We start from the raw sequence: 24711 nt of genomic DNA on the forward strand, positions 1-24711 counted from the left end.
TTCAAAGTTTCTTTAAAAACATTAGAAGTAACATCGGAGGCTCAAATATCTGTGAGACAGCATGTCCTGTTACAGCCCGATAGCTCGGGGGGTTTCTTGGGAGGACGTACGGGGTTGGAGCTGTCCCGAATTCTAACACGTGGAAGGAGTCCACACCAGGGAGGTTGGGTGCTTGAAGGAAACCCTTGCTTAAGTTCTTTTTTACCAAGAACCATTGACTGAGATGTGTTGTGGTTATTTTGGACCTGTCCCTTTGGCTGGAGGTATAAAACCATGTGTTCTCTCCTCTGAGCACTGCTGTGGCTACACCTCAGTGTTCAGCTGGAGAGCATCAAAGCATGAATTTCTTGCTGCTCTGAAAGTCCCTTTGTGTAGAGTGCTACATGCATGCGCATGAGCTGATGCTTTCTTGTTACTGATTAGATTTAAAAAGAAAACTGAAATTCTCTAAATCAAAACACCCAAAATTCAGTGTCCCAAAATAAAGTGTTTGCAGCTAAAATGTATCAGCTAATCTCATCTGCAAGAAAGGCACTAAGTGTACTGCTTTTAGTGTAAATACACATAGAAGTCATATAAATAGTTGTAATTGCAAATGGAAACATAAACCACACAAAGCGAGGTCTCTGTGTTTGCTGCTACTTGTTCGTGACCTAACACCATTAGCAAAAGTAGCTGCATAGAGAAACACGGCAGCAGAACCTCTTGGGAAACGCATGCTATTTTGTCAGGCCTGATTGTTCACAGCAGTGCGCACTCCGTGCCCAGTGCAGAAATGCAGGTAAGCACATGCTTAACTTCCAGCACATGAGTAGTCCTTGCAGAAATGAATCCTTAAAAGTATTAACAAAACTATATGATTTGCATATGGAGTCTTACCATGACAGTTGATTGCTTCTTAAAAGATTTCTTGGGATTTTTAACGAGGCTGACCCACAAGACATACTTTTTGACAAATAAAACGTGTGCATGTTACAGAGTTACGTATGTTAATTTTTGACATTTCAAAATCTTGACCTTCACGTTCTACAGTAGCTTTGCATAGGGATTGCTAACACTGATAGCGTGTGGAGGCAAAACACTGATATAGTTATTATTTAACTCCATGCAGGATTTCTGAAGATGTCAAGGAAGCTTACTTAAAAACGCATGAACTGTATGTGAACTACCAACCCCACCACAACGTAAAGTCAAAATGTTGAGAAGTGATATTGAAGGCAGTTGTCTTTATTTTCCCTTTTTGAGTAGGATAAACAAAACAGACCATGCATCTTTACACAATTGTGCAATTTTACACATCTTACACACGTCATTTGGGTTCCATCTGAGCAGTTCAGTTACTTCCAAGCCCAATTATATACACAGCCAGAAAGAGGAGCTGAAAACTGTTGTGCTATTCCGTTTTTTCTTCTTGTTTTGTTTTCATAAAAAACTCTGGCATGTTGACACACCTGTAAGCCAACAGCTGGGGAAGAATCCCATACATTATGTTCAATATCAGAAAAAACTGTTTTGCTTCTTCAGGGACTCTGTAGATGTAAGGAGTTCGAGCATGAAGAGAAGCACCAATATGGGAAAATTGAGCCTGTGGTGTGTATATAACGTATATATTAAAAAAAAGGTAAAGTTGATGTATATTTTGGAAAGACAGCATAATCTGCATGCAAGGATGCATCTCCAGTGACATTTCCCAAGCCAACCCTTTTATTCCTGAATTCTTTCATACTTTTGCACAGCAGTAAACAAAAACAAAAATAAAATCTGAACTAAGGTCATTCATATCTTGGTACAAGAGCCGTAAATGGAGCTGTCAGTGTCCCGGTAGGAGGTGTACTTTATGCGCATGGTGGCACTGATCTTTACATCAGGTGTAGGGTTTCACCCTTGGCTTATGGCTGACAATTCATGCAACACGGCCCATGATCCTTCCCCAGGCAGATGGCCACTGGAGCTCGCTCACTGTAGAGGTCTGCACTGCTAAGTCCAGCCCAGAAGGGGGGTAGGACTTGCACCCACCTGCCTAGGAACATTGTGTTTGGCATCAGCAGTAAGCAGACAGACGCTGACTCTAAATAAAGTCAGAAAATAAAAACTTGGAAGCTACCTTAGTTTCTTTTCTGTTTGTTTTGGTTTGAGTGTTTGTTTGTTTAACTCTCAAGCCCAGTCTTACAAATACAAATCCCAGAACTCCTGATGATTTCAGAAAACGTTGGTAAAATTTGGCCTTTGGGCTGGGGGTGGTTCTGAGGTATAGGTTACGTTTACAGTGAAGGTTATATACAAAGGCAGGCTTGCTGAGCTGAAGCATATTTTTAGCATAAACAAACATTTAAAGATAGAAGTGTCAGGATAGTTGCTGTCTTTTGTCTCCATCTGTTACCTGCTATTTCAAGCAACAGCTCGTTCACATTAACTATCATGTGTCCAATTTTATTTATTTAGTTAGTTTGCAATGGGGGAGATCTGAGAAGATAAACATAAATTTGATCTTAAGCAGAGCAGGAGAAAGGGACACCAGCATTTCAGTAACACAGAGGAGTACGCTATGGCCAAATCACGCCCTCTGTTCTGGCTTCAGCAGGAGTTATTTTGGACTCACAGAGAACACAATTCTCTTCACAGTTAGAAAGTGAAACACAGTGCAGGTGTTTTAATACACACCCCTCTAGCAAAAAGTTAGGCTAAGACCGTACTTCAAAACAGAAAAGGAAATTGGTTTTCAGGAGATTATAACCACCTCCACTTAACAGGGAGCACTGATCTAGCAAACCAGAGTCAGGAAACAGGGTAATCAAAGAAATCAAACACAAACACACTTCAGCAGAGTGCCACTTAGCATGTTTCTGTAAATAGCTATTACACAGTAAGCAGATGTTCAGGGGCACACTATCAGCGGCCTTTTTATAGCAGCTGAATAATTCAGCCATCTCTTGCAGCCCGTTTGTTCTCACCTGTCTCAGATGGGATCTGCCTTTGGCAGCTGGGTGCTCTCGCTCAGATACCTGCTGCCTTTCCTTACCTTGGGAACCCAGCGCAGGCAGCCAGCACTCAGGAGCAGAGACCTCCCATTATACAAGGTAATGGTTTCCTAAGAAAATACTCAGCTGCCACCACCAGGCTTTGTGTAGGAAGTTTGGGGCTGTCTAATGTTTACCTAAGCACTAAGCCCCTCCCTGTGGTGTCTTAGAACTTAAGGGGTGCACAAAATGCTGAGCTACGTGCTTCTTTGTGGAGGGTTGCAAGGCTCTCCTGTTTATCTCTGCAGCTGTGGCCAGCCACAAGTCATAGCAAGTTCAAGAACCTTGTCAGAAAGAGTTGTAAGAGAGCTTCTGAGAGACCCAGAACTCCAAAGCCTCCTAGATGCCTTTGAAGATCTAAGCCTTATTTTGTGTTGTCTCTTACAAGAATTGTGGCACGTTAGTGAGTTATCAAAAGAAAAAGCAGGCACACTTGACTGTTACTTTTTATTCTATTTGTAGCCCATGAAGATTCTCACTAGCTAATGATGTGCCATAAAATGAAGTTATTATTTACTAGATGTATTTTTGTATATAATGCGTTTTTCTTTTCATTACCAGGGAAGATATTTAGGTCTGTTAAAATCAGTTTTTATTTATTGAAATTTGATCTACCGTCACAGAATTGTTGTGTCTTTAATCTAACATATTTCCTTTCCATGAATGTAGTCAGCTTCTAGGGTTTTTTTTGTTTGTTGTCTTTCTGTTTGTTCCCCTTGCGGGTGGGGTGAGTGTGTTTTAAAGCAGGTCTCTCATTCACCAGTATCCTAATCCTATTCTTCTTTCAAGTGCCAGGCAGACTCCTACCAAATCCATAATTTCTAGAAAGGTAAGAGCTGGTGGTCATTCCAGATCACTGTGCTGCCTATTGTGCACTAGGCTGGCGTTTCAGTAAGCGAGAACAACCTTGAGTCTGCTCTGTTACTTTGCTGTGATCTGATCCTCTCAGTGACTAGGCTTTCTGTTACTGAACCTTCTTTAAGGGGGGAATTTTGAGAATCAAAACCCCAAACCTTGGCTGAGAAATCAACCAGATAAGATGCAGCAGGTTAACTTCTCAGGTAGCCTTATCTGATTAACATACAGCCTTCACGGGCCTCAAAGCCTCGACTAGTCAGCTCACAAGGCCATTCCACAGCAACTGGAAGGTGCCTGGTGCTGGATGTGGCACTGATCAACTTGACAGCTGCAATTTGTATATGCCTAGTACTCATTAAGTTTCTTGTTTGTATGAAATAGTGGAGATTTTTTTGTTTGGCATTTTTTGTCTGTTTTAACAATATTTTTTGCTGGTAGACTAATCATAGTAATTGCTACCCTGCAATCAAGAAAGTCCTCCAGCCAGAGAAAAAGAGCCTGGAAAAAAAAGGTTAGGAGTCTTCACTCTGTGCCTTCTCTCTTTGTCTGATTAAAGTCGGAAAAAAATCATAAATAATTTTCTAAGGGTTCAGACCAGGTCTTATGAGCATAAGGAAAGACATCTAATGGAGTGGGAAGAAAGTAACCTAGAGAAATATGTTCCTTGGGTTTAGGTTCTCTTATAGATCAGAGGCACTGCAGAAACTAGCCACCAAAAATTGCCGGATTAAGGAAAACACTTATGTGGAGGAGTAAAGAAAAACTTTCTGCACCTCAGAGAGCAGGGAAGAAGGCTGTGGGAGAGCTGGTGAGACAGGAGGGTTTGTGGGTAGCAGGGGCATGGCTCTTAATCACTTCGCGTGTGGCTCACTTGCATAGGTGAATGCCAATTTTAACAAGTTCTCAGAGGCTACTTGAGCTCCTCCTTATAATCAAAGCTCCTGCTACTTCAGTCATGTGACATCTAAAGAGCTCTTCCTGCAGCTTCAGAAAGTCTGAGAAGAGTCACAACCTGTTCTTGGAGTCTGAATGTCAGTAACCAAATAATTCAAGCTGAGAGCTGTGTGTAATTCTGGAAACAATAAATGGAGCGGAATATTTCTTACTGTGTATGAAGGGCTAGGCACTTGTAAAGGGTTTGGATGCATCACATGCCATTTTCAGACTTGTTTTTGCAAAAACAAAAGTATGTATTTCATAATGATAGAAATAAAAATAACTGAAATCCCAGCATCCCCCATCTGTAGGAGCAGTGTTTATTCCCAGGGGTCAATGCTCCATTTTCATCTTTAGATGTTTGCCTTTTTTGGACCTTTGCTCATAGCAGAAAGCAAAATGTGTTTCAGTACTACATTTATTTTAATTATCAATTGCAACAGTTTTGACAGTAGACAAACCTGGAAATGTGTTTTGTGCTCCAAATAAAAACAACAACAAAACACCTTTAGAAAAGAGCCCTCAAACCATTAGCACGTTTTCCTTCCTGAGTTGCACAAAGGCAAGTCAAGTAAATCATTCTCAGTTATGGGATGACTGAAGTTCATTGTGCAGTACATTACAGTCAAAACTACAAAAACTATGCAAAATGGCTTTGAATTGGGATAAAATGAATTAGGGGGAGTGTGGAATATACAGTTCACTTAATCAATTAGCTTTTGTCAACCTACAGAATTTGTGCTTGTGCCTAGGTGAGCTTCAAAGATAAAAATGGGAAATTGAGTATAAAGTGCCACTTAAAAAAAAAAAAGTCAGCATATGTTATGAGAAACATTTGTTTCTTATAAACAACCTTGTTGAAACACCTCCAATCTCCAGGGGGCCTGAGATTTTGGTAAATTTGTACGGTTGTGACAGTCAGCACGCTTTGACTTCTGGTTTATTTCACAAAGTGCTAAATAATCCTTGAAGGAGCAGTTTCTTTCCTTACTGCCTGGGGAATTCATGAAACCTGAGTAATCTGTCAGTAGAGAGAGGTTCCTGACACTGGCTTGCCTGCTTTAGCTACGTTGTGCTTTTCTTAGATTTGATTTGGGCCGAACACAGTTGTATAACATTTATGATACCTTTGAGCATCTAAAATTCTTCAGTAATGTTTGCTAGATTCTGTTTTGATATAATTTGGTGATTCAAGATCCTCTTTTTTTTTTTTTTTTAAAGTAAATCTCTGTGATCGTTGCTCACAAATAGAAAATAAACTGTCACTCTCCCCATCCTTTCTGGGCAGTTAAGCTGGATTATGGTTTGTATCCCTGAATGTTATCTCATGCATAGGGAACAAAGTATTGGTTTGTGTTTGTCAAACAGCAACACTTGAACTACCTTTATTGCCGTGTCCCTATGTTCTCTTCATTCTTACAGGATTATGTGCCTATTTTCTGCATTGTCTGGATACTCAGCACATTTCACACCCTACATACAGTACAAATCAATTACTTGTCACAGTCTCAACTGTTCAATGTTTATCTGTGTGACATGAGAGGTAGTTTACTAGTGCTCGTCAACTTTTTGTTGTTGTTTTGGTCAGTGTTCTTATAACCATCAGCACCATCTAGTAATTAACTAGAGCTGTTTAAGAGAATCAGAACAGAATGAGTTAGGCGTGATCATGGGTGTGCCTTTGGCAACAGGAGCGTGTCTTAATGTTACTGCGGCTTGTGGACCAGGAGGTTCCCAGAGTTACATCAGCATCCTCAACTGATAATATCCCTTTTGTGTGACTGTTAGATTCTTGTTCCTTTTTTGTTTGTTTGCGTTGTTTGTTGTTTTTTCAAATCACCTAGCTGGCCAGCATGTATTATGGAAACATTATATTTTGTTGTTTGTTGTTGTTTTTTCTTTTTTATGTGATCCACTATTCAGCTTTGAAACAGGCTTCCTTCATGGTCTCAGCTAAAGAATTAATGGCATTTAATAAGGTTTAAATGAGTCCAATGAAAAGATACTGCAGAAAGAGAAAAGTCTACTAAAGCAAGAATGCAGCATGATAAAAAATAAGTTTGATTCTCCACTCCCTTAAGTTAGTTCTTCACAGATCTAAAAGGTGGTCTGTGTTACAATGGTGTAAAACCAGCATGGCAAGATCAAGTTCTGGTCCCCTTACTCATTCCATAGTTCTCTACTTATTAACCAGTAATTCAAGAGTAAACATTTTACGAAGAAATACCTGAGCTAGTCCTCCAGCATGTATAAGGGTTAAATCAGGCATCCAGGAACAACCAGGTACCAGTAGGCCATACAGAGCAATCACATAGTATGGCACAGAGTAGAACATGTATGCCAGCATCTGCATTTTAAACACAAATATTAGTTGCTTTGCAATATGAGGGAGATGCATTTAAAAATCAGCCAGCTGCTGACTGAAGATTTGAGATTATTCACAACTACACTCCTCGGAGCAATGACTCCCAGGCCTTTCTGTAGCTATAAGCTTCTTGAGAGAAGAGTTTCACACATGGATGCTGTTGACTGGATCTAGCTACCCTAAGGCCTCCACTAGTATTAATGGCTGTTGTCTCTTTGCCTGTTCCAAATCCTCTTTGTCCCAGGACATGTTTTCCTTCCTCCTACTGCTTACCATGCTGGGACCAATCTAATAAGCATGGCTTGACCTAACTCATTGTCCAATCCAATACAGGTGTCCATTTCCCAAGCTCCATGGTGCTTTCAGTTTTGCTATATGAGATATACCCAAGCCATCCCCTTTCCCAGAAAGAACAGGTCATTGTCCCACTAGTGAATCCTCTTATCTCTTCAGGCCCTGCCCTTATGCAGTAGCCAGGGTTGCAAAAGAATGGCAACCTTGCAAATATTACATAACTAAAGGAAAACATTCCCTTCTATGCTATGTTAATGTAAATAGGGTTTGTAAGAAGCATCCTGCTTCAAGGAGTGTCACTGGAGACAGAAGCACAACATGAGCTTAAGGAATCTAGTCCTACTGCTCCCCTTGCTCCATTATTCCAGACTGAAAGTCTACTTTGCCCATGTAAAGGGTAAAAGAAGGGCAATTATTCTAAAAATCATGCAGATCTATTTCATGGAATGTATTAATAGAATCATCAGTAATTAGGATGTGTAACTCTAGGTAACTGATTTGGATCCAAGTTAAACTTATCACAATGAAAAGCTGGTACCCTTTAAGGCTATTTAGTGGGTAATATGAAATTCTGGTTAACTTGACGTGAACAAATACTTCCCTTATTGATGTTGTCATCTGTGGCAACCCATGGCTTCATCTTTGTGCCAGGTAACAAACCAGTTCATAACACTCTATGCTCCACAGTCAATGCTTTACCTGAAGCTTAGGATAGGCAGCAGGATCTTTTATGTAAGGCTCGTGAAGTTGAATATATAGCCGGCAGAGTTCAGCAGGGCAATCCAGAGCAATCTAAGAAGAATTTTTAAAACTTCCTGTGAACAAAAAATTTTCTCTAAAATGAGCTAACCTGATACCTGTTACTAGCCCTAGCTATTCAGTAGTGCTCTGCAGTACTGATACACAGGAGGCTTGATGAAAATCTATTGCAAAGGTGATCCATTTGATCACCAATTTAAAAACAAAACAAAAAGGCTGAAATGCAGCCTCCTCTCAGTTGCTGCTTGGAGGGGTTGCAAGGAAATGCTAACAGCCTACTTCAAAAATTCTGACTGGAAAAGAATTCAGTCAGTTGACTATGCAGTAGTAAAAACTATAGTTACTATTGATTTGGCCTGATAACCAGACTTTGATAGCAGCAAATGAGCTTTTGAACGGAAGATTTTTCAAACAGTGGTAACTTGAGGTTAAGCACCTAAGTTTAGGATAGCAAGCTATGGATGTAGTCCAAGAAAAGAGTTGCACAGTGGAAAAGTAGCGATGGAGAGCAATGCAGATTCCAAAGACAGGTGTTTTTTAAAAACAATTACAATGATTTCTAAAAGGGGGTAGAAGAGGAGAGATAATTGAATTTTATATTCCTACAGAGAGAACAAAGTTCCCAATAAACATGAAAAGACCCAGTTCCAAAAGTAGTTACTTTTTTATATTAGGAATTTTAAGGACTACTATGAAAATACTATTCCAAAATGTGTAAGCAGTCTGTATCACCAGCTGTCACACTTAAGTGTTTGTAGCAAGGCATTGTTAATGCCTATTTAATAGCAGGGCTGAACATTGTTTTGCATAACTGAATTTCATGTGCGTTTATTGTGTGACTTTGAGGGGGAAGTAGAAAGATTTACCAGCAATGGCTATTCCTCCCTGTTGTTTTCCAGCATGTGCACCCAGATCTTCTTCTTGGATGCACTCTAAAAGATTGTGTTTCATTAGCCTTTTCACAAAATCATGGTTCCTGCAGCTTACACAGAGATGTTCAGTGAATCTCTCTCTGTATGTAGAAGTAAGGCCAGTAAACATATCCTGCTTTGGTAATGGAAATATGTAAGGAAATCACCACACATTTCGGGGGTTGGGAGGAGGAGTGGGGGACACAAGCAGTTCCTCTGAGAAATGGAGATGTGGGGCTGCAGAATAAAAGTTAGATGTCAGAGCATAAGATAATGATTCCCATAGCAAAACTACAGGTAAAAAGCTGATTAACCTGCATGAGTGGTGCTCTGAAGGAGCATGATCTGTAAGAAATAAAGTGGTCTGCAACAAGTTAGAAGGAAAAAAAAAAGATTTTTGTTGAGAGGCTAGTTCTTAGAGAAACAGCAGAAGATGAGAGTAATGTGAGGAGCAGAACTACAATAAGGCAATCTGCATTAGGTGAATAAAATATTGCTATGGATAATTATCACATGTTACTTGAATTATTCCAGACTGGATCAGATTTACAAATCAAACAGGCAGCCAGTTTTCTAAAACACCTAAACGTTTGAGCTCTGATCACTGGATGATATGCAGCTTCCCTTCTGCTTAAGACAGAAAATGCATTAACAGCTGACAGAGGACTAGATTTACCTACTACCGGATTCATCTCCTTCAACAAGCATTTTTGATCCTGACTCATGACTCATTCCCTCTGAAATTTTAATATAATCACCTGTGCTTAAAACACAAATGTAAGAACAAAATCATTCTAGCTAAGTAGAAACAATGTGTGTTGTTCAGGTAACATGGATAAATCCTGTTTGTTTTCCCCCTCTCCAGGTGGAAAGCTTCTCCTTTCTCTCATGCAGTGTTAGGTTGGTTTTTCTAATTTGAACTATGGATCTCTGTTTAGAAAAACACAAACGCAAGCTTAATTTAGTTGGTTTGCTTCCATATTCTTGGACGTAAGTTCAACAGTAGACCAATGAAAGCAATATTTAGGCCCCATGGGATGCTATTTGCTCTTGTAATTGCGTACCGAATTTCTTCTGAAAGCCAGTCTTTACATATAGAAAAATGGAGAAGTAAAGCACCAATAATTATTCTAAATATCAATTTGTCCTATACATAGGATAAATATATATGTATATATTCATATATAAAGGCCTATTCCAACATTGAAAATTAAAGGATTTCCCTTGACTGAAATATGCATATCTTTTTGCCACAAAGTTGCTACAAGATCTTATTTAGGAAAACAAATTTTAAATTTTCTCTGAAAAATACAGACAAGAATATTAAATTATCTTCAACTTACCATGCCCCTAAATATGCAAAACCCCGTTGCTAGAATGAGGTATGCAGCTAACATCAAATCTATTGGTCGTCTTAAGAGTCCTTTCTTCTGCACTTCCTGAACCACCTGCAATACAGAATGTGTTTAGTACATCCCAGTTCTGCATAACGTGGATTTAACCTCAGATTAATCACTACAAGAAGGTTCAAGTGGTGAAACATCATGATAGAAGCAGTTCTCAGTTATGTTACCTTTTTCCCACCGACCTCAGGGACTGAAAGATTTCTGCATCTAAAAAGACGACTTTGGTCTTTATAGTATGCAGTCAGGAAAATTAGTCTGAATAAACTCTAGAAATGGATGGATCCAACTAAAGCCATTTCAGTATGGATTAGTTTACTTTCAAAGCAACTTAACACTGCTTTAACTCTGAAATCATGCCAGGCTTCAAAGCGGTATAACTAACTTCCTTTAAAGTTGCATCTATTGTTAATTTAAATGAATTCATGTTCCTGAATGTCTGTCTGTAGAAAAGCTTTGGAAATGTGGGTTTATTTATCTCAAGCATTTGAAGTTGTATCCGATATGCTTTAAAAGGACTGCTTGGAGGGACAGCAAAATGAGGGCTCATCATTATTGACAGTGAATGCTAATTTTCAGCAGCCTGTACTGCTGTTAAAATTAATGGAACAGGGATAAAAAAAAAGCTTTTCTCTGGCTAGCAGAGGTCTCCGCTGACTTCAGTGAGCAAATAACCTATTGTAATGCGTAATGCAGAAATAGCGAATGAAGGGAGTTTGTAGAGCGTGTGGAAAATACACTTTTCATTCTTTAATTGCTGTGTGCCATGGATTCTTCTGGCAGGCACTGAAGCACTTCTGGGTCTGGTGTGTTCCGTGCCTCCTTTCCTCAGAACAGGAATCCCCCTGCAGGACCATGTGTGCAGATGTGAGGTGATCAGACTGTAGGGTAACAAACGCCGTGTAGATATCTAACAGGGAGCATGGCTTAGGGGAACCAAAGTGATTGCTTTGTTTACATGCTAAAACTTACTAGACCCATGGAAATAATTCTAGGTACACTTTCAGCACTGTATTCTCAGGCAAAATTATAGGCACATCAGAATACCTTTCTGTAGTTCAGAGGGAGAACTTCCCCATTTATACGTGTTACTCATTTCCTCTTCCTTTTTATTAGCCATGTGTTGGCATGCACGCAGCAAAAGAAAAAACTGATCTCCTTCCTGTCATATACTTGTGGATTGTCTCCAAAAGCACAAAACAATAATTAGGATGTAGAGGCACAGTTAAAAGCACTTAAGATCACAATAAAGTCACTGAAGCAAGAGAAACACTTTAAAAGCACAATTCCTGAGTAAGAACTGTACGATCTGCATTGTAGTTTAATAAAAATAAGGCTTTTATATACACAGACAATCCTTTTCATAAAATTATTTTTTTTAATATCCTTTTCAGAAAACTATGTTACTTCACAGTATTTAAAGTACTAATGTAGCAATGTTCATATATTTTCATATATTACATATATTTTCTAATATTATTCCTATGGAAGACAAAGAGTTCCATGGCTACTGAGTTGCAAGTCATTATCAGATATAGACCACATAAGGATATTGGAAAATTTGAGGGTTGATATATTTTCTTTCCACTCTGTCCAAGTTTGAAGCACATATTTATTTCTATATACATATATGCATCAGTCCTTCCTGTCAAAAGGTATATTAAATGAATGTACATATTTACTGTGACCACAAAACTACAATATAACTTTGTATTTAGAGCCTTCAGAGACAAAGCCAATGTAACAGTAGAAATAAAATTTGGTGTAGTACTAGTTTGTGAAATTGCCAAGGCACTTGGCAACTTACACCTTTTTCTCTAAACTAAACAAAATGAAAATGCAATGCTTTTAAAAAAAAAAAAAATTGGGAAGACAATAGGTACTTCACTGTCAGACCTCGGCTGCGTAGTAATTTTGCCTTACACTCCTTTTTACGCAGCAAAGTCACTTCAGTACATGCTAAGATGAATTATGTGTTAAGTACAGAGGCTGGGTAGAGAGAACCTGCTACAGGTTTCCCCTTTATTGAAAGCAACATTGACCTCTGCACAGATCTTGCCAATCCTACTGTTTCTTTTGTTTAGCAAGGAAGTGTGTAGGCACACTTAGCATTTTCTCTCACTTCCAGGGAAAAGCTATTTTCCATAACTTCTAAGAGGCTCCTTACATGGTCAGATTTAAGCAGCAGGGATAACCCTGTGTGCTGTCCATAGAAGTCAGTCCCTTCAGAATTCATGTGCAAATCTGAATTTATGCGTATGAATTTTTTAATGAAGTTTAAATTACCTTAAACTGTTTCTTGAGCTGTTATACTTGTAGATAAATCTGCTGGGCTTTGTAAAACACTGTAGCACAGCTTGCTTTGATTCAAAATGAGGACATAACTCCATTCCTTTCCTATGCATCCACTTCCATTAGAAAACACCCAAAACTTGATTATCTGCTCTCTGTCATTTTTGTTGTTGTTGTTTTTAACTAAACAGTTTATAATAACATTATAGCGATTACTATTTTAGCCAACAGAATATATATTACATCTGTTGCTTTCATGTAAGTATTTTTTCTATAACGCTTAAAGGCATTAGTACATTTTCTTCCTAAATCTATTAATACTGACTCCGAATAAAGAGAGCTAAAAAAAAGTTCAAATTTTCAGCTAATTGCAGATTTTCTTTAGAAAGAGAACTAACTAGAACACGCCCCTTGCACGCTAGCTGCTTATTAGCCTTGGAATAGGAACTCTCCTTCATCAGGGAATTTATTTACAGTTCTAGAATAAACCTGACTGGGACTCAGGAGCTCTTGCGATGCAAAAATATTAATTGATCATATTAAAACTGATATGGTATGCTGTGGCAATAAACTGGCTTGCTTATGGCAACAAATATCTGTTCTGTGCTTTGCACTGCAGGATTGTTCCTTTTTTTTTATATATATACATATAAAACAGTGCATAAGCCACTGTTGCATTGTTTTATTTCAGCCCAACTATTAAATTCAAAGCAAACAGCTTAAACAGTTTGTAAACAAGCATTTTTTTAATAATTTTTTTAATAAGTAAAAAATGCGTAAACAATTTTCCTAACAACATGCTAATGTCTTACCTCTAAAGTCTAATATTGCAGAATACACAAAAATAAATGTTTTAGCTATGTGAAATCTGTAGTCATCTGTAGAAGGTTACTTTCCTGTAGAGCTTCTATAGAGATTGTGTGGCGCTTTATGAAGCTGGTATATGTTAATGTTTCAATCAGTTAAGGAAAAAAAAAAAAAAAAAAGAAGAAAGCCACAAGATTACTTCTAGAAATGAGCCCTTTGCTCTAAACATGAGAAACTTCTGCTATTCCCTTATCCCACCATAATGAAATGTTCTTGTAGTACAGGTATTTTTACAGTGTCTACACAGCCTGGCAGCAATTGTCATAACAGTGAACAGTTACAAAGCATTCCACTCTCACCTATAAAACTCAGTAGGAACATTAAGTATATTTTAGTTTTCCTAACAGTAGCCAACACTTAAATACAACAATTTTACCTTGACTGGAGTGTCATGAGTCACCGAAGGTTGGTTATAAATTCGGAACCCAGCCCATACAGGAAGGCAAATATATGGTAGGCTTAAGAAAAAGGCAGGACACACTTTTGTTCCATATTTTCCTGTTAAAAAAAAGATAAAAATTTAAAAAAAATAAATCATAAGATGAATGAAAAATTTGTAAGTTGTGTTGTAGTGGAGTTAAAAAATAAAAAAAAAAAAAATCCTATGTAATATCATAGCTGCTTCAGGTTTGATAATGTTATGACAAAATGTTAGGATTTGCTGCTAAAGCGACACATAATTCTTATTAAAAATCATGTACCCAATAGTGTTAGTCCGAGGTGAGACAGAAACTATCAGACAGGGAGGCAGTTCAGAAACCTGCTTTCTTTTGAGGGGCCTGGAAACCACCTCAGTCACTCTACACTGCTTCAAATAGAGATGGCATTTTGAAGGGAGGAAAAAAAATGAATTTGTCTAGTATTTTTTAAGATCTGGTATTGCATTTGTTTTCCAAAGTCCTGATTTCTCCGACAGGCCTGTACTAATACTTATGGACAAAATATAAGTAGAGACTTATCCTCAGCGAGGGTAAATCAGGAAAACTGTGTCTTTTACACTAGCTGTTCTCTATGTCAGAAAGGGAAAAAAAAAAAGCTTGCTCTTGAAAACAAGTGTCTTGGCCTTCCCCACAGGAAAGAGGAAGACAGAGCCTGCAGATTTACTGTGACAGTCTTCTCTGTGGTGTATGTATTTCTACAAAAGACGGCACTGGACTGGTTCCAGACTGCACCATGAACAGTCAGAAAAAGCTCTACCATACTGAGCTGTTTTAGAGTTGACAGCAGGATTTGGAGGCTGAAACATATTTACAGTTGCATTCTGGTCAACTTTGCATCAACTTAAGCTTCTTAAATAAGGAAATCTTTAACTGGAGGTGGGACAGAGGCAGGGTGGACACTCCTAAAGGACCACCTGTTAGAAAGACATGAAGTAAATTCTTAATTTACAACTCTCAACCTCCAGGAGCACAGCTGTACACTGATTTATCATAGAAATCTGGGAGTGTTAAATTATTTTGAAAATAAAATAACTTCCAGATTTCACTTTTAAAGGTGATTTGGATTCCTCTTAAGCTGCTTGAAAGACAGACTATTAAACAATTTACTAATTTTATACAATTTTATACAGATTATATTTTTACTAGGAGACAGTTATTGTCTTATTGCTCAAATTAAACCTGATTTGGATAAAAGTCTTATGGGTATAGCAAAATATAATTTTTTTTTTTTTACCTTGAGAATGTAAATCAAAAGGATTTCTTTTCCTAGTGTCCATCTTTCCCTCCTCATATTTAAATTTTGAAACATCTTGCCTCTGTTTACTGATATTCCTGAAATTCCTCTTTTACTTTATTGCAGAAAGGAACCAATACTGCTGTAAAATATAGACAGACTTTTGCTGAATTTTGAAAATATTTCACAGGAAAAATATGGTCATATAAATTATGTCCTTACCCACAATGTTTCCAGGCATAAAGACAATGATGCTCATGATAATGGAACCCAGCCAGTAGAGGCCAATGGATCTATAGCTTTGTCTGTTAAAAAAAAATAAAAAATAAAATTATTGCATTTGCCTTAAAAATCCACTACACCAAATTACCCTCAAATATTTTCCTGATTGTCGTGGTATCTTAGTAAGCAAGTGTTTTAAAATCTGCATCACAAGACAACAGTGGATTATTATTCTGAGGTGAGGACTTGAAAAAATTCTACGTTCCTGTCTGAGAAGGTTATTGTATGAACCTTAGTTGTTTGCTGTTATGTTTCACTCATTGAAAGGCTGACTTCATGATTTTGCATGTCATATGTTTTACAAGGCTATGCAATTAATAATTAATTTGATTCCTGTAGTGCTTCTATTACCAGAGGGTATGTTAGCCTCTGGAATTTAAGTACTTATCTTCTCAAACTTTCTTCAACAGCAAAAAAGACAAGAACTTGTAGAAAGAGCCACTGCCTTTGAAACTGTGTGATTCTCTCTAAAATGGAGAACGTCATAATGCTAAATAATACAGTTGTCCTATCATAAATATGTTATGGGAGAAGGGGGCGTTACATGGTTTTAATGTGCACCGTCTTTAAGTTTTCATTTTAACTAACACAGCGCATGCAGGGCTATGCTCAGGATGAAGAAAAGAGACTACTGTTCAATGGATTTGTTGGTCTCATTCAGATGAGAGAAAGGGCAACTTGGAGAGGGTACAATTCCTAAGAATAAAGAAATGTTAGTAGTGATGCTTTAGCCTACAATATAAAACAGTCCTGAAAGAAAAATCTAAATACTGCATAGAAAATAAACCCCATTATAGGTTATATGAGAATGCAAGCAAATTAAAAGATACACTAATCAAAATGACTTACTCCCAAGCAATAGCTGCCACCATCAACAGATACATCAGATAGTGTGCTGAGCCATCCCAATAGCAGATCACATGGCCATAAGCAGTGTTCAGATATGGTTCACCCTACAGGAAAAAAATAAATTAAAAACGTAGTGATTCAAGAGAGAATAATGAATAACCAATTAAAAAAAAGAATAGCAGGAAACAATCTGAGAAAAGTAACTGATGATTTGTCAATCTAGTTTTTAACTATCAATAAACATGTCTCCAAGCACAAACCTAATTTAGACAGGATCAAATATAATTAAATCAGTTATATACTTGCAAAACAGGGTGCAAGATGGAAGGGAAAACTCCTGTATGACTATCAGCCATTGTTCTGCTATATTATGGAAATATTACTTTTTAGTATTTTAACGATAAAAGCAATGAAGTAAAGATACATTTAACAAGTAACAAAGATACTTTGAGCAATCTAGAGATCAACAGGATAAAATTTGTTGATGATGACAACATATAACCTTGTAGGGCCCAACTCATTTCAGATTAAAGTTCATAGAATGTTTTCAATGACTTCAGTGACTTTCAAATCAAGCTCTTACTGAGCTATTTTTGGTGGATGTTGATATTCAGCAGCCAGCAGATTCTGCTGACTAGATATCTGGCACCATCATTTTTTAACTCTACTGTAATTATATTTATTAAAGTGATCAGGCAAAAATAAAGGAACAATTTTGTTTCCTTCTTGGTAAAGCACTTAGATATAGCAACACTCATTCACTTTTGAGTGCTGACTATGGGATTTTTTGCAAATGTGTACGGTCCACATAATTACCACAGATGTTAATACAGAACAGTATTACTTCAACTAAGTTACATAATGTTGGACCTTGAAAGGGATGCCCATTTTCCAAATGAATCAGTGATTTCAAGTCCACGAAAGTTTTGTCCATAACAATAATTGAACAGGTCAGTGACCAACTTCAAGGAGGTTCTGTGGCATGTGTAAATGGCTATTTTTCTGTGACAAATACTGCAACAAGTTATTCATAGTAAAGATTGTATTTATATAAGTAAGCCAAACAATTGTTTACCTCTCTCAAGTAATGGGTCATGAATCCATCGATAATTCCATCCTGTTCCAGTCCAATTATTAGATTCACTACACTGGTAAAGGCAAATACTGCATAAACTGTAATAAGATAAAGGAAAATACATTAAAAAAATCATAAGTGTTTAAAGACTTGGAATCATGCAGTCACTTCACAATCTGACAAATTCAGTCAAGCAGAGATCTACTGAACTAGATGCATCTACTTTGAGGCCATTTAACGGACATTTAAAATGTAATAAGACTACCTCATGTAGCTTAACGTTTTTTAACTATTAGTTAGGAATCAGGAGGTTTTTAGGAAGCTTTTCATAGAAATGTGAAATCCCATAGAGCTGTAGGCACAGCCTCCATTAATCTCCATGGAAAATCAGCATGTGAAGAAGGCACTGTGTAGGCTTTCAAAAATCTTAAATGCATAAAGTATACAACTTCAAATGTAACTATCTCTTGGAAAGGGGAAAGGACATAAATAAATAAATAAATAAAAAGGAAGATGAGAGGAAAATGTAACTTGCCATTTTTGAAGGTGAGCAATGCAAACTGCATTAGCCACTGCAGTCCATGGGAGACCTATTGGGCAAGGTAGTGAGTCACTCATTTGAGACAGGAAATTTATCTGTGTTAGGTTTATGTTATCTATTTCCTTTGACTTCTGCGTGAATTGAGAGTTCCCAGCCTCACTCAGAACATTGCAGGACAGATGCCTACAAGATGTAAGGAGGAGGAAGACTGAGGGCAAATACAGGTAGTTTGTATGCTGCTTTGCCTATGGTCCCACATTGATAAATTTCCAACTTGGGCCAGCCATAGGCACAATTGCAGTGTTTTGTTTTTTTTTCTTCTATGTTTTTACTATGAAGTAATCTAAATCTAAGGTTTCCTTTTAAAAAGTAAGTATAGATATGGATAGAATGGCTTCTGAAGCCATGCCTTAAATGTTCAATATGAAATAACCATCATACATTATCCTTTTCAAAAATTAATACATTCTAATTTAGCTTCCGTGTTACAAAGACATACCATAAAACAGTGGGTCTTTTGGTGGTTTTCTTTTGACAAGAACACGAGCCAACAGAGCAATAAAAACCAGAACCAGAAATCCAACTGCAACAATTGACCAGGAACTGTAACAGTATTAAAAAGAAAGGTGATTTAAAAGAAAGACAGACACAGAACCGTGCTTCTTCAGTTTTTCTTACTAGCTATCCTCAAATGACAGGCCCACTCTCACACGTACGTACACCTCAAGTAACTTCTAATACTGAAAAGGCTTGTTTTTAAAGTCTATTGCACAGGCTGTCATAGTATTAATTTTGTAGTTTTGCAGAATGTGCCTTTTTATATGTGACCATCCAAAAAAAGAAAATACAAAAATAGCTAGATAAACAACATATCCAGGAGCCTAGATTTGTCTGACTGAAATCAGTTTTCATACTGGTATCTGTAAAAATAAACAAAGATGATGGAAAATTTAAAGGCCAATGAGACGTGAAAGTCACAAATGCAGAGATTTCAAGGCCAAAAGGGATCATTAGGGACATTTAGTCCAACCTCAGCAATAAATTATGTACTCTAGAAAATACGTATTTGCAAATAAAGGACATCAGTCTCATGGACTCAGAGTAGCAGTGTGGAGCACCTATAACGGATCTAATGTCTAGTTTTGGAAGTGCTACCAAAGGTCCCTTGAGCCCTGTAAGGCAGGGTGGCTTGGGGTGGTTAAGAATCAGCTCTTTGGCAGAAGCGCGGGTGGGCTCTGCAGAGAAGACCTGTCCTCTGAAGCTGCGGCTCTAATGCTAGTGCGTGAAAGAGGTAGTGGAGGGAAGCACCAAAGTCTTTGGCACAAAGCAAATATGTCTCCTCCCCCACAAAAATGTGAGTTAAGAAAATGTTTGAAATCGGCTTACATCTCTAAAGGTGTAAATTGTATCCAGTTCTATTTAAGACAGACTCTCCTCGGTCTTCACTTTTGTGCTTGTGCACAAGGGGAAAAAAAAAAAAAAACAAAAAAAAAACGGAAAATTTAGGTAAACTCCAGAAGCACAAACTAAAAAATACTTAGCACAATGTTTTTACAGAGTACCTCTCTATGTATCAAGAAAACAAGTTATGTACAAATAATGATCCCGATGGTCTTTCGAGGTCCCTTCCAGCCCCTACGGTTCTGTGATTCTGTGAAATAATACTGACTGACAATTTCAGCCTTAGTGAAACTATTTTAAATTATTGGAAAAACTTTGCAAGATCCCGTATTTGGGGATATAGACACCCATACGTTCTCAGTCACGATGAGCAGCACTAGCCTGTGGATTTATCTCATGGTCTGAACCTTTTGCTAGCCTGTTTTACCAGTGATGGGTTTCTTCTTGCCATTACAGCCGCTGATGATATTGCAGTGACTTTTCACTGCAGTTTGTCAATTTGAAACAAATATTGGCAATGAGTCAAGTAAGCCAACATTTCTCTAGCAGTGAGAAACAAACAAACGAAAAAAGTTACCGGCCAGATGAAGGAAAATGAGGAAGGAACAGATGTAGCAAAGCCCTAGAAACATGGAGCAATATATTTTTATGCAATAACGTTGCAAAACACCCCGGGCTGTGAGACCACAAAATACCACACGAATCTTTAAGTACGTTGGTTTTTGTGTTTGTTTTGGTGGTTTTTTCTCCACAAGAGAGGACATTTCTTTTCTAGGAGAGCAGTTTATCCTGGGATCCCACGTTTTCGGGGGGCAAACTGTCGTTTTCAGCCAAAACCCGCACGTCTCCAGGGGGTGCCTGAAGCGTGCGGCTCTCAAGTTTTGCGAGGCGGGTGAGTCCTTCCTCTCGTTTTTAACCGGAGCTGGGCTGTGGCAGTGCCCCCGAGCAGCCCGCGGGCTCGGGGCGCCGTGAGGGTTTCCTCGGGGCGGCTTCGCTCCCGCCGCGCTCCCTTAGGTGAGGGCCGCGGGGCTCGCCTGAGGTGAGGCGAGGCGAGGCGGGGCCGAGCCGCTGTCCCCCCGTTCGCATCGCTCCCCTCCCGCCGCCGCTCTGCCTTCGCCCCGGGCTCTTCCATCGCCTCCCGCCGGCCCGACCCGGACCCTCCTCGGCCCCGCTGCCGCCGCTGCCCTCTCCGAGCGCCGCCGCTAAAAATACCCGCCGGGCTCCCTCTGCCTTCCCCGCGGGCGGCAGCCGTCCCCCGGCCTCGCCCGCCTCACCTGCCGCTGGCCGCCAGGCAGTTGAAGAGGTACGTGACGGGGATGGCGGTGAGGGAGAGGACGAAGACGCCGGTGGCCGCCGAGGCGCTCATCCCCGCGGCCGGAGGCTGCCTCAGCGAGCGCCGCGCATGGTCCGCGCCGCCTCAGCGCCTCCCGCCCCGCCGAGGGCCAGGCTCCCGCGGCCCGCCGGGCTCTGCCCGCCGCTCGCCGCCCGCCCCATCGCCAGCCCGGGCCCCGAGGCGGGCCGCCCCCTCCCGCCCCGCTCGGGGAAGGTTAAATCCGCCTCAGAAACCGGAGCCGCCCGTTGTTCCCCCGGCGGCGGGCGGGCCTGACCCTCAGCCTCGGCCCGGCCGCCGCCGTCCCCTCAGCGCTGCCGGCTCGGCTGAGGGAGCCCCGTCGGAAGGGGCAGAGCGGTGCGGGGCCGGGAGGAGCCGGGAGGCCGGGGAGAGCTTTGAAAAGTTTCGATTCCGAACTCATCTTTCCCGTTTAAGTAACGAGAAAGAACAAAAATGAGGCCGTCAGCGCTTTTTCTGGCTTCCGAGTGTGTTCCGTACGGGAGTGTTAATGCCATAAACTGTCAGCGTGCAAACAAAGGTGGGGGCAGTCTGTGTGCGAGGCAGGCAGAAAGGAAAACCGCTATTCCTAGAATTCAGTGAACGTTTAAACACCGGGCATTTGCAGGAGAGAACGGGTGTCCTGTGCCACAAGGGGGAAAAAACAGCAAATGCACTTCTGGCATGCCAGGCGGGCTCTGTCTGGTGGAGATCGGGCAGCACTAAAGGCGTCGTAAAAGCACCCATCTGCAACAAGCCGCACATTCCGGTTCCATCATGTGGAATTCGCCCAGGACTGAGGAGGAGGACAGCTAAGGTGGCTGGGGAGACGGCACCTGTCCATCAGGAGGAGGCTGAGGAGCTTGGCATACAAATGATCTCAGTAAATACTTGAGGAGTTAGCACCAGGGAGAGGAAAGAACTATTTAATTTGTAGGACAAAGGTGTGAAGAAACTTTCACGGTAGTTTTTGGAAACTGATTTTTAGCTATGAACACTAAAGGGTTTTCAAAATCTTTCATGACAAGAGCAGTGATTTAGAAAAAAAAGAAATCAAGCCTTAAGATGTCATTTGGTAAGTTTAAGTTCAATAGACCAACTGACATGACCGCCTCTTAGAGAAAGAAACTTGATGACCCAGAACATATCTATACTCTATGTACTATACACAAACTAATTCTTGCATATTTATTTCAACTGAGAAAGGTCTACAGTCTGGCCATAGGAATACAAATAGGTTAAACCATGCCCAATCAAACTATCTGGTAAAAATATGATGCAACTCCTAAAAGTAATCTAGTCCACCCAAGTGTCAAAATTGCCATTGGATGAGTCAGGGCTAAATTTATCACCTCCAAATGCCTACCTTTCAATGCACAGCCGGTTTACTTCTCAAGCTTTCAAATGTATAGGCTGCTCATTTGTATGCAGCTGCCACAGAGCAGTCTCAAGATTCGTGTCTCAAACTTCTCCTAATGCCTCTGTCCATATAGCCAAATGCTATGTGGGAAACTTCTTCCTTACCACTCTGCCAGCATATTCCAGAGCTGATTTGCACTATGATTGTTTATTGAGTCCTCTTTCAGCTTCTGAGTAGGAATTGTCAGGGCATATTTTTTTGTGGTAGACAAACAACACCAGTAGGAGGGTTCACTCTTTGAATCTATTGTGTTGAGATCTATCAGATTTTGATTAAATAATAAGTTATAAGCACCTGCTGGCAGAATAAACCCCTACAATATGGCATGTTTGAAGTGTTTGTTCAAAAGGGCATGTTCTTTTCCTTACATTCTCATCTCTCACCCTGTGAACAAAGCACTACCAAGCCTTCCAGCTCCATTACTCCTTTCCATTTTGGACAGAGGAACACCCAAGTCCATCCATAATTGTATTGAACATGTGAATTCTGCTATTCTGCCCTTTCCACTGCTGAAATCTTTATTTCTAGTAGCTACAGATACTTCTCATTCCAACTTTGTTTCTCTGTGCCAAAGTACCCTGGCTTCTATTTCAGCCTTTATAAAGAAAATAACATCCCCAGCACTCCTGTTTCTGGAGTTCTAGCAAGTCAAAGCCACCAAACTGATCTCTTCCTCCAACAGCAGTGGCTAAAAACTTTCCATCAAGCAGAGGGTCAGGTGTGGGACCCTGCATTTTAGCTTTTCAAAGAGGAAAAAAAATGCGATTTTGAGTCTGAGCACATTGTAGTGTAATAATTTGTATATCAGACACCAGTTCTAGAAACTTGTTCAGTTAGTGCAACCCATAACCACTGACCAACTTCCTTAACAGCAAAGAGTTCAAAACTTGGCTTTATGTCAAAAAATATTAGTCAAACAGCAAAGTATCTTACTGAGTGAACACTTTCAGATTAAAAGCAGGAGTCCTCCAACACATGTATGTCCTGAAAGCTTAAAGTAGTCTTGTGGAGGAGGAAGGGAAGAGAACTTCAACTGTATGTAACACCCCGTGTACCAGAAGAGCAATATAAAAATGAAGGTAGCTATAGGGTGTCTTTAACAACATAATTACTAATCAAAGTGTTACAAGAAAGTGGTGTTGATAAGCTGCTGTCACCAGAATAAGTGTAACCTCTCAGCTTCCTGTCACATAATCGATTATATTCATTTCTTGATGCTGGAAAAGCATTTTCTATTTCTTTTTCCTGAATTTTATGAAAGGTAACGTCTTTATGAGGCATGTGGGTGCCATCGCTTGTAGAAGTTCATGCAGGTATTCAACTATCTAGCAATATTGGATGTCAGTTTGAGATTGAAAAACAAGTACACCCCACTTAAACTGCAGCAAAGCATAGCAAAGCAAAATGGAATAACAAAAACTTCAAAATTTAGATTCCTTCCCATGCAGAAATTGTCACAGAATCGTATTTATTGACACCATGGGTTCTGGTCTTGCTTTTCATCTGAAAGACAAGCTCTTCAGCAGCACAGTGTCAAAACCAGTGATCCTTCACCACACTATAACATTCCTGTGTCAGAAACTATATGTTTTTTGTCCAAATGGTCATTTTCAGATAGGTAGCTCAACTCTTTCTCAAATCACCAGCATCAGCCTTATGCCACGTGGTGGATTCCTCCCTGGGAATCCTGTCCTCAGCAACAGACCAGATCCACATGTGTGGCCACCAGACTGGTGATACTCAACTCAAAAGCCATAAGCTGGGGGTGGTGTTTGTCAGCTTCTTTGTTAGACCATTGCTGGATCAATAACCTGTATTTATAATACGGAAGATGTTTCTCTTCAGTCTCTCTACTAAATGGCAGTAGATCAGTCTTGATGTCAGCACTAAGAAGGCATTTGTAAGTGTGCCAGCAAAAGAGTACTGTGGAGGACATAAATATGCTTATTTATTAATGGTCAGCTTCAAAATAGGAGACTAACTGACCACTAGGTCTTTGCATCTACTTTTAGTCTGGGAAACAGCTCTTACCTTTAATAACTGCCTCCTAAATCAGAACAAATTGTAGGGCTTAACATTATATTGAGACATAGCTGATTTTATTTTAAATCAAAGGAATGACATTAATCTATACAAATATAGGTAGGTGAACCTTAAGCAAGCACACGAAGATCAATGCAAGGATTAAGAGACTCTATTTATAGCTCCTGGAAGCATTGCTCATGTGTTCGCATATGGCTCTGCCAAGCAGCAAACTTTCATTGCATTATGATGCCAGCTACAAAATACCATCCTGGTACAAAACAACTTGTGTCATTCAGTTCTATTGAGCTAAGCTCATATACTCCTTAGAGTATATTTCCTGTAAGTGCAGTTACATTTTTAAGGCAGAAGTCAGTAACCTATTGTCCAGAAAAAGATGGATTGAAAAATGAAGTGA

General features: G+C 39.6%; 1 protein-coding gene across 4 annotated transcripts; it reads right to left on the reverse strand.

Annotated features, from left to right (window-relative positions):
• Positions 1 to 1209: 1209 nt before the first annotated feature.
• Positions 1210 to 21210, reverse strand: TM6SF1 (transmembrane 6 superfamily member 1). Of its 4 annotated transcripts, XM_083850680.1 has the most exons (11): positions 20799 to 21197; positions 18623 to 18726; positions 18118 to 18172; positions 17583 to 17680; positions 16508 to 16611; positions 15599 to 15681; positions 14079 to 14200; positions 10484 to 10588; positions 8170 to 8262; positions 7039 to 7158; positions 1210 to 1585 (listed from the first exon to the last, which is right to left on the reverse strand). In XM_083850680.1, the coding sequence occupies exons 2-11, from the start codon at positions 18623 to 18625 to the stop codon at positions 1394 to 1396; spliced, it is 975 nt and encodes a 324-aa protein (XP_083706806.1). In that variant the 5' UTR covers positions 18626 to 18726; positions 20799 to 21197; the 3' UTR covers positions 1210 to 1393. The 4 variants fall into 4 exon arrangements, with proteins under 4 accessions (XP_083706806.1, XP_083706804.1, XP_083706807.1 ...); XM_083850678.1 differs by lacking the exon at positions 18118 to 18172 and having other exon boundaries at positions 20799 to 21200; XM_083850679.1 differs by lacking the exons at positions 1210 to 1585; positions 18118 to 18172 and adding an exon at positions 1685 to 2020 and having other exon boundaries at positions 20799 to 21210.
• Between the last annotated feature and the right edge of the window lie 3501 nt (positions 21211 to 24711).

The sequence above is a fragment of the Anser anser genome (genome assembly GCF_964211835.1).
Source record: "Anser anser genome assembly, chromosome: 10".
NCBI lineage: Eukaryota > Metazoa > Chordata > Aves > Anseriformes > Anatidae > Anser > Anser anser.

Coding starts and splice junctions, on each gene's coding strand:
- TM6SF1 (XM_083850678.1), bottom strand. CDS start 20,890: ATGAGCGCCTCGGCGGCCACCGGCGTCTTCGTCCTCTCCCTCACCGCC. Junction 17,681..18,622: donor AAAAGACCCACTGTTTTATG/GTATGTCTTTGT, acceptor ATCTTATTACAG/TTTATGCAGTATTTGCCTTT. Junction 14,201..15,598: donor TATGCCTGGAAACATTGTGG/GTAAGGACATAA, acceptor TTTTTTTAACAG/GAAAATATGGAACAAAAGTG.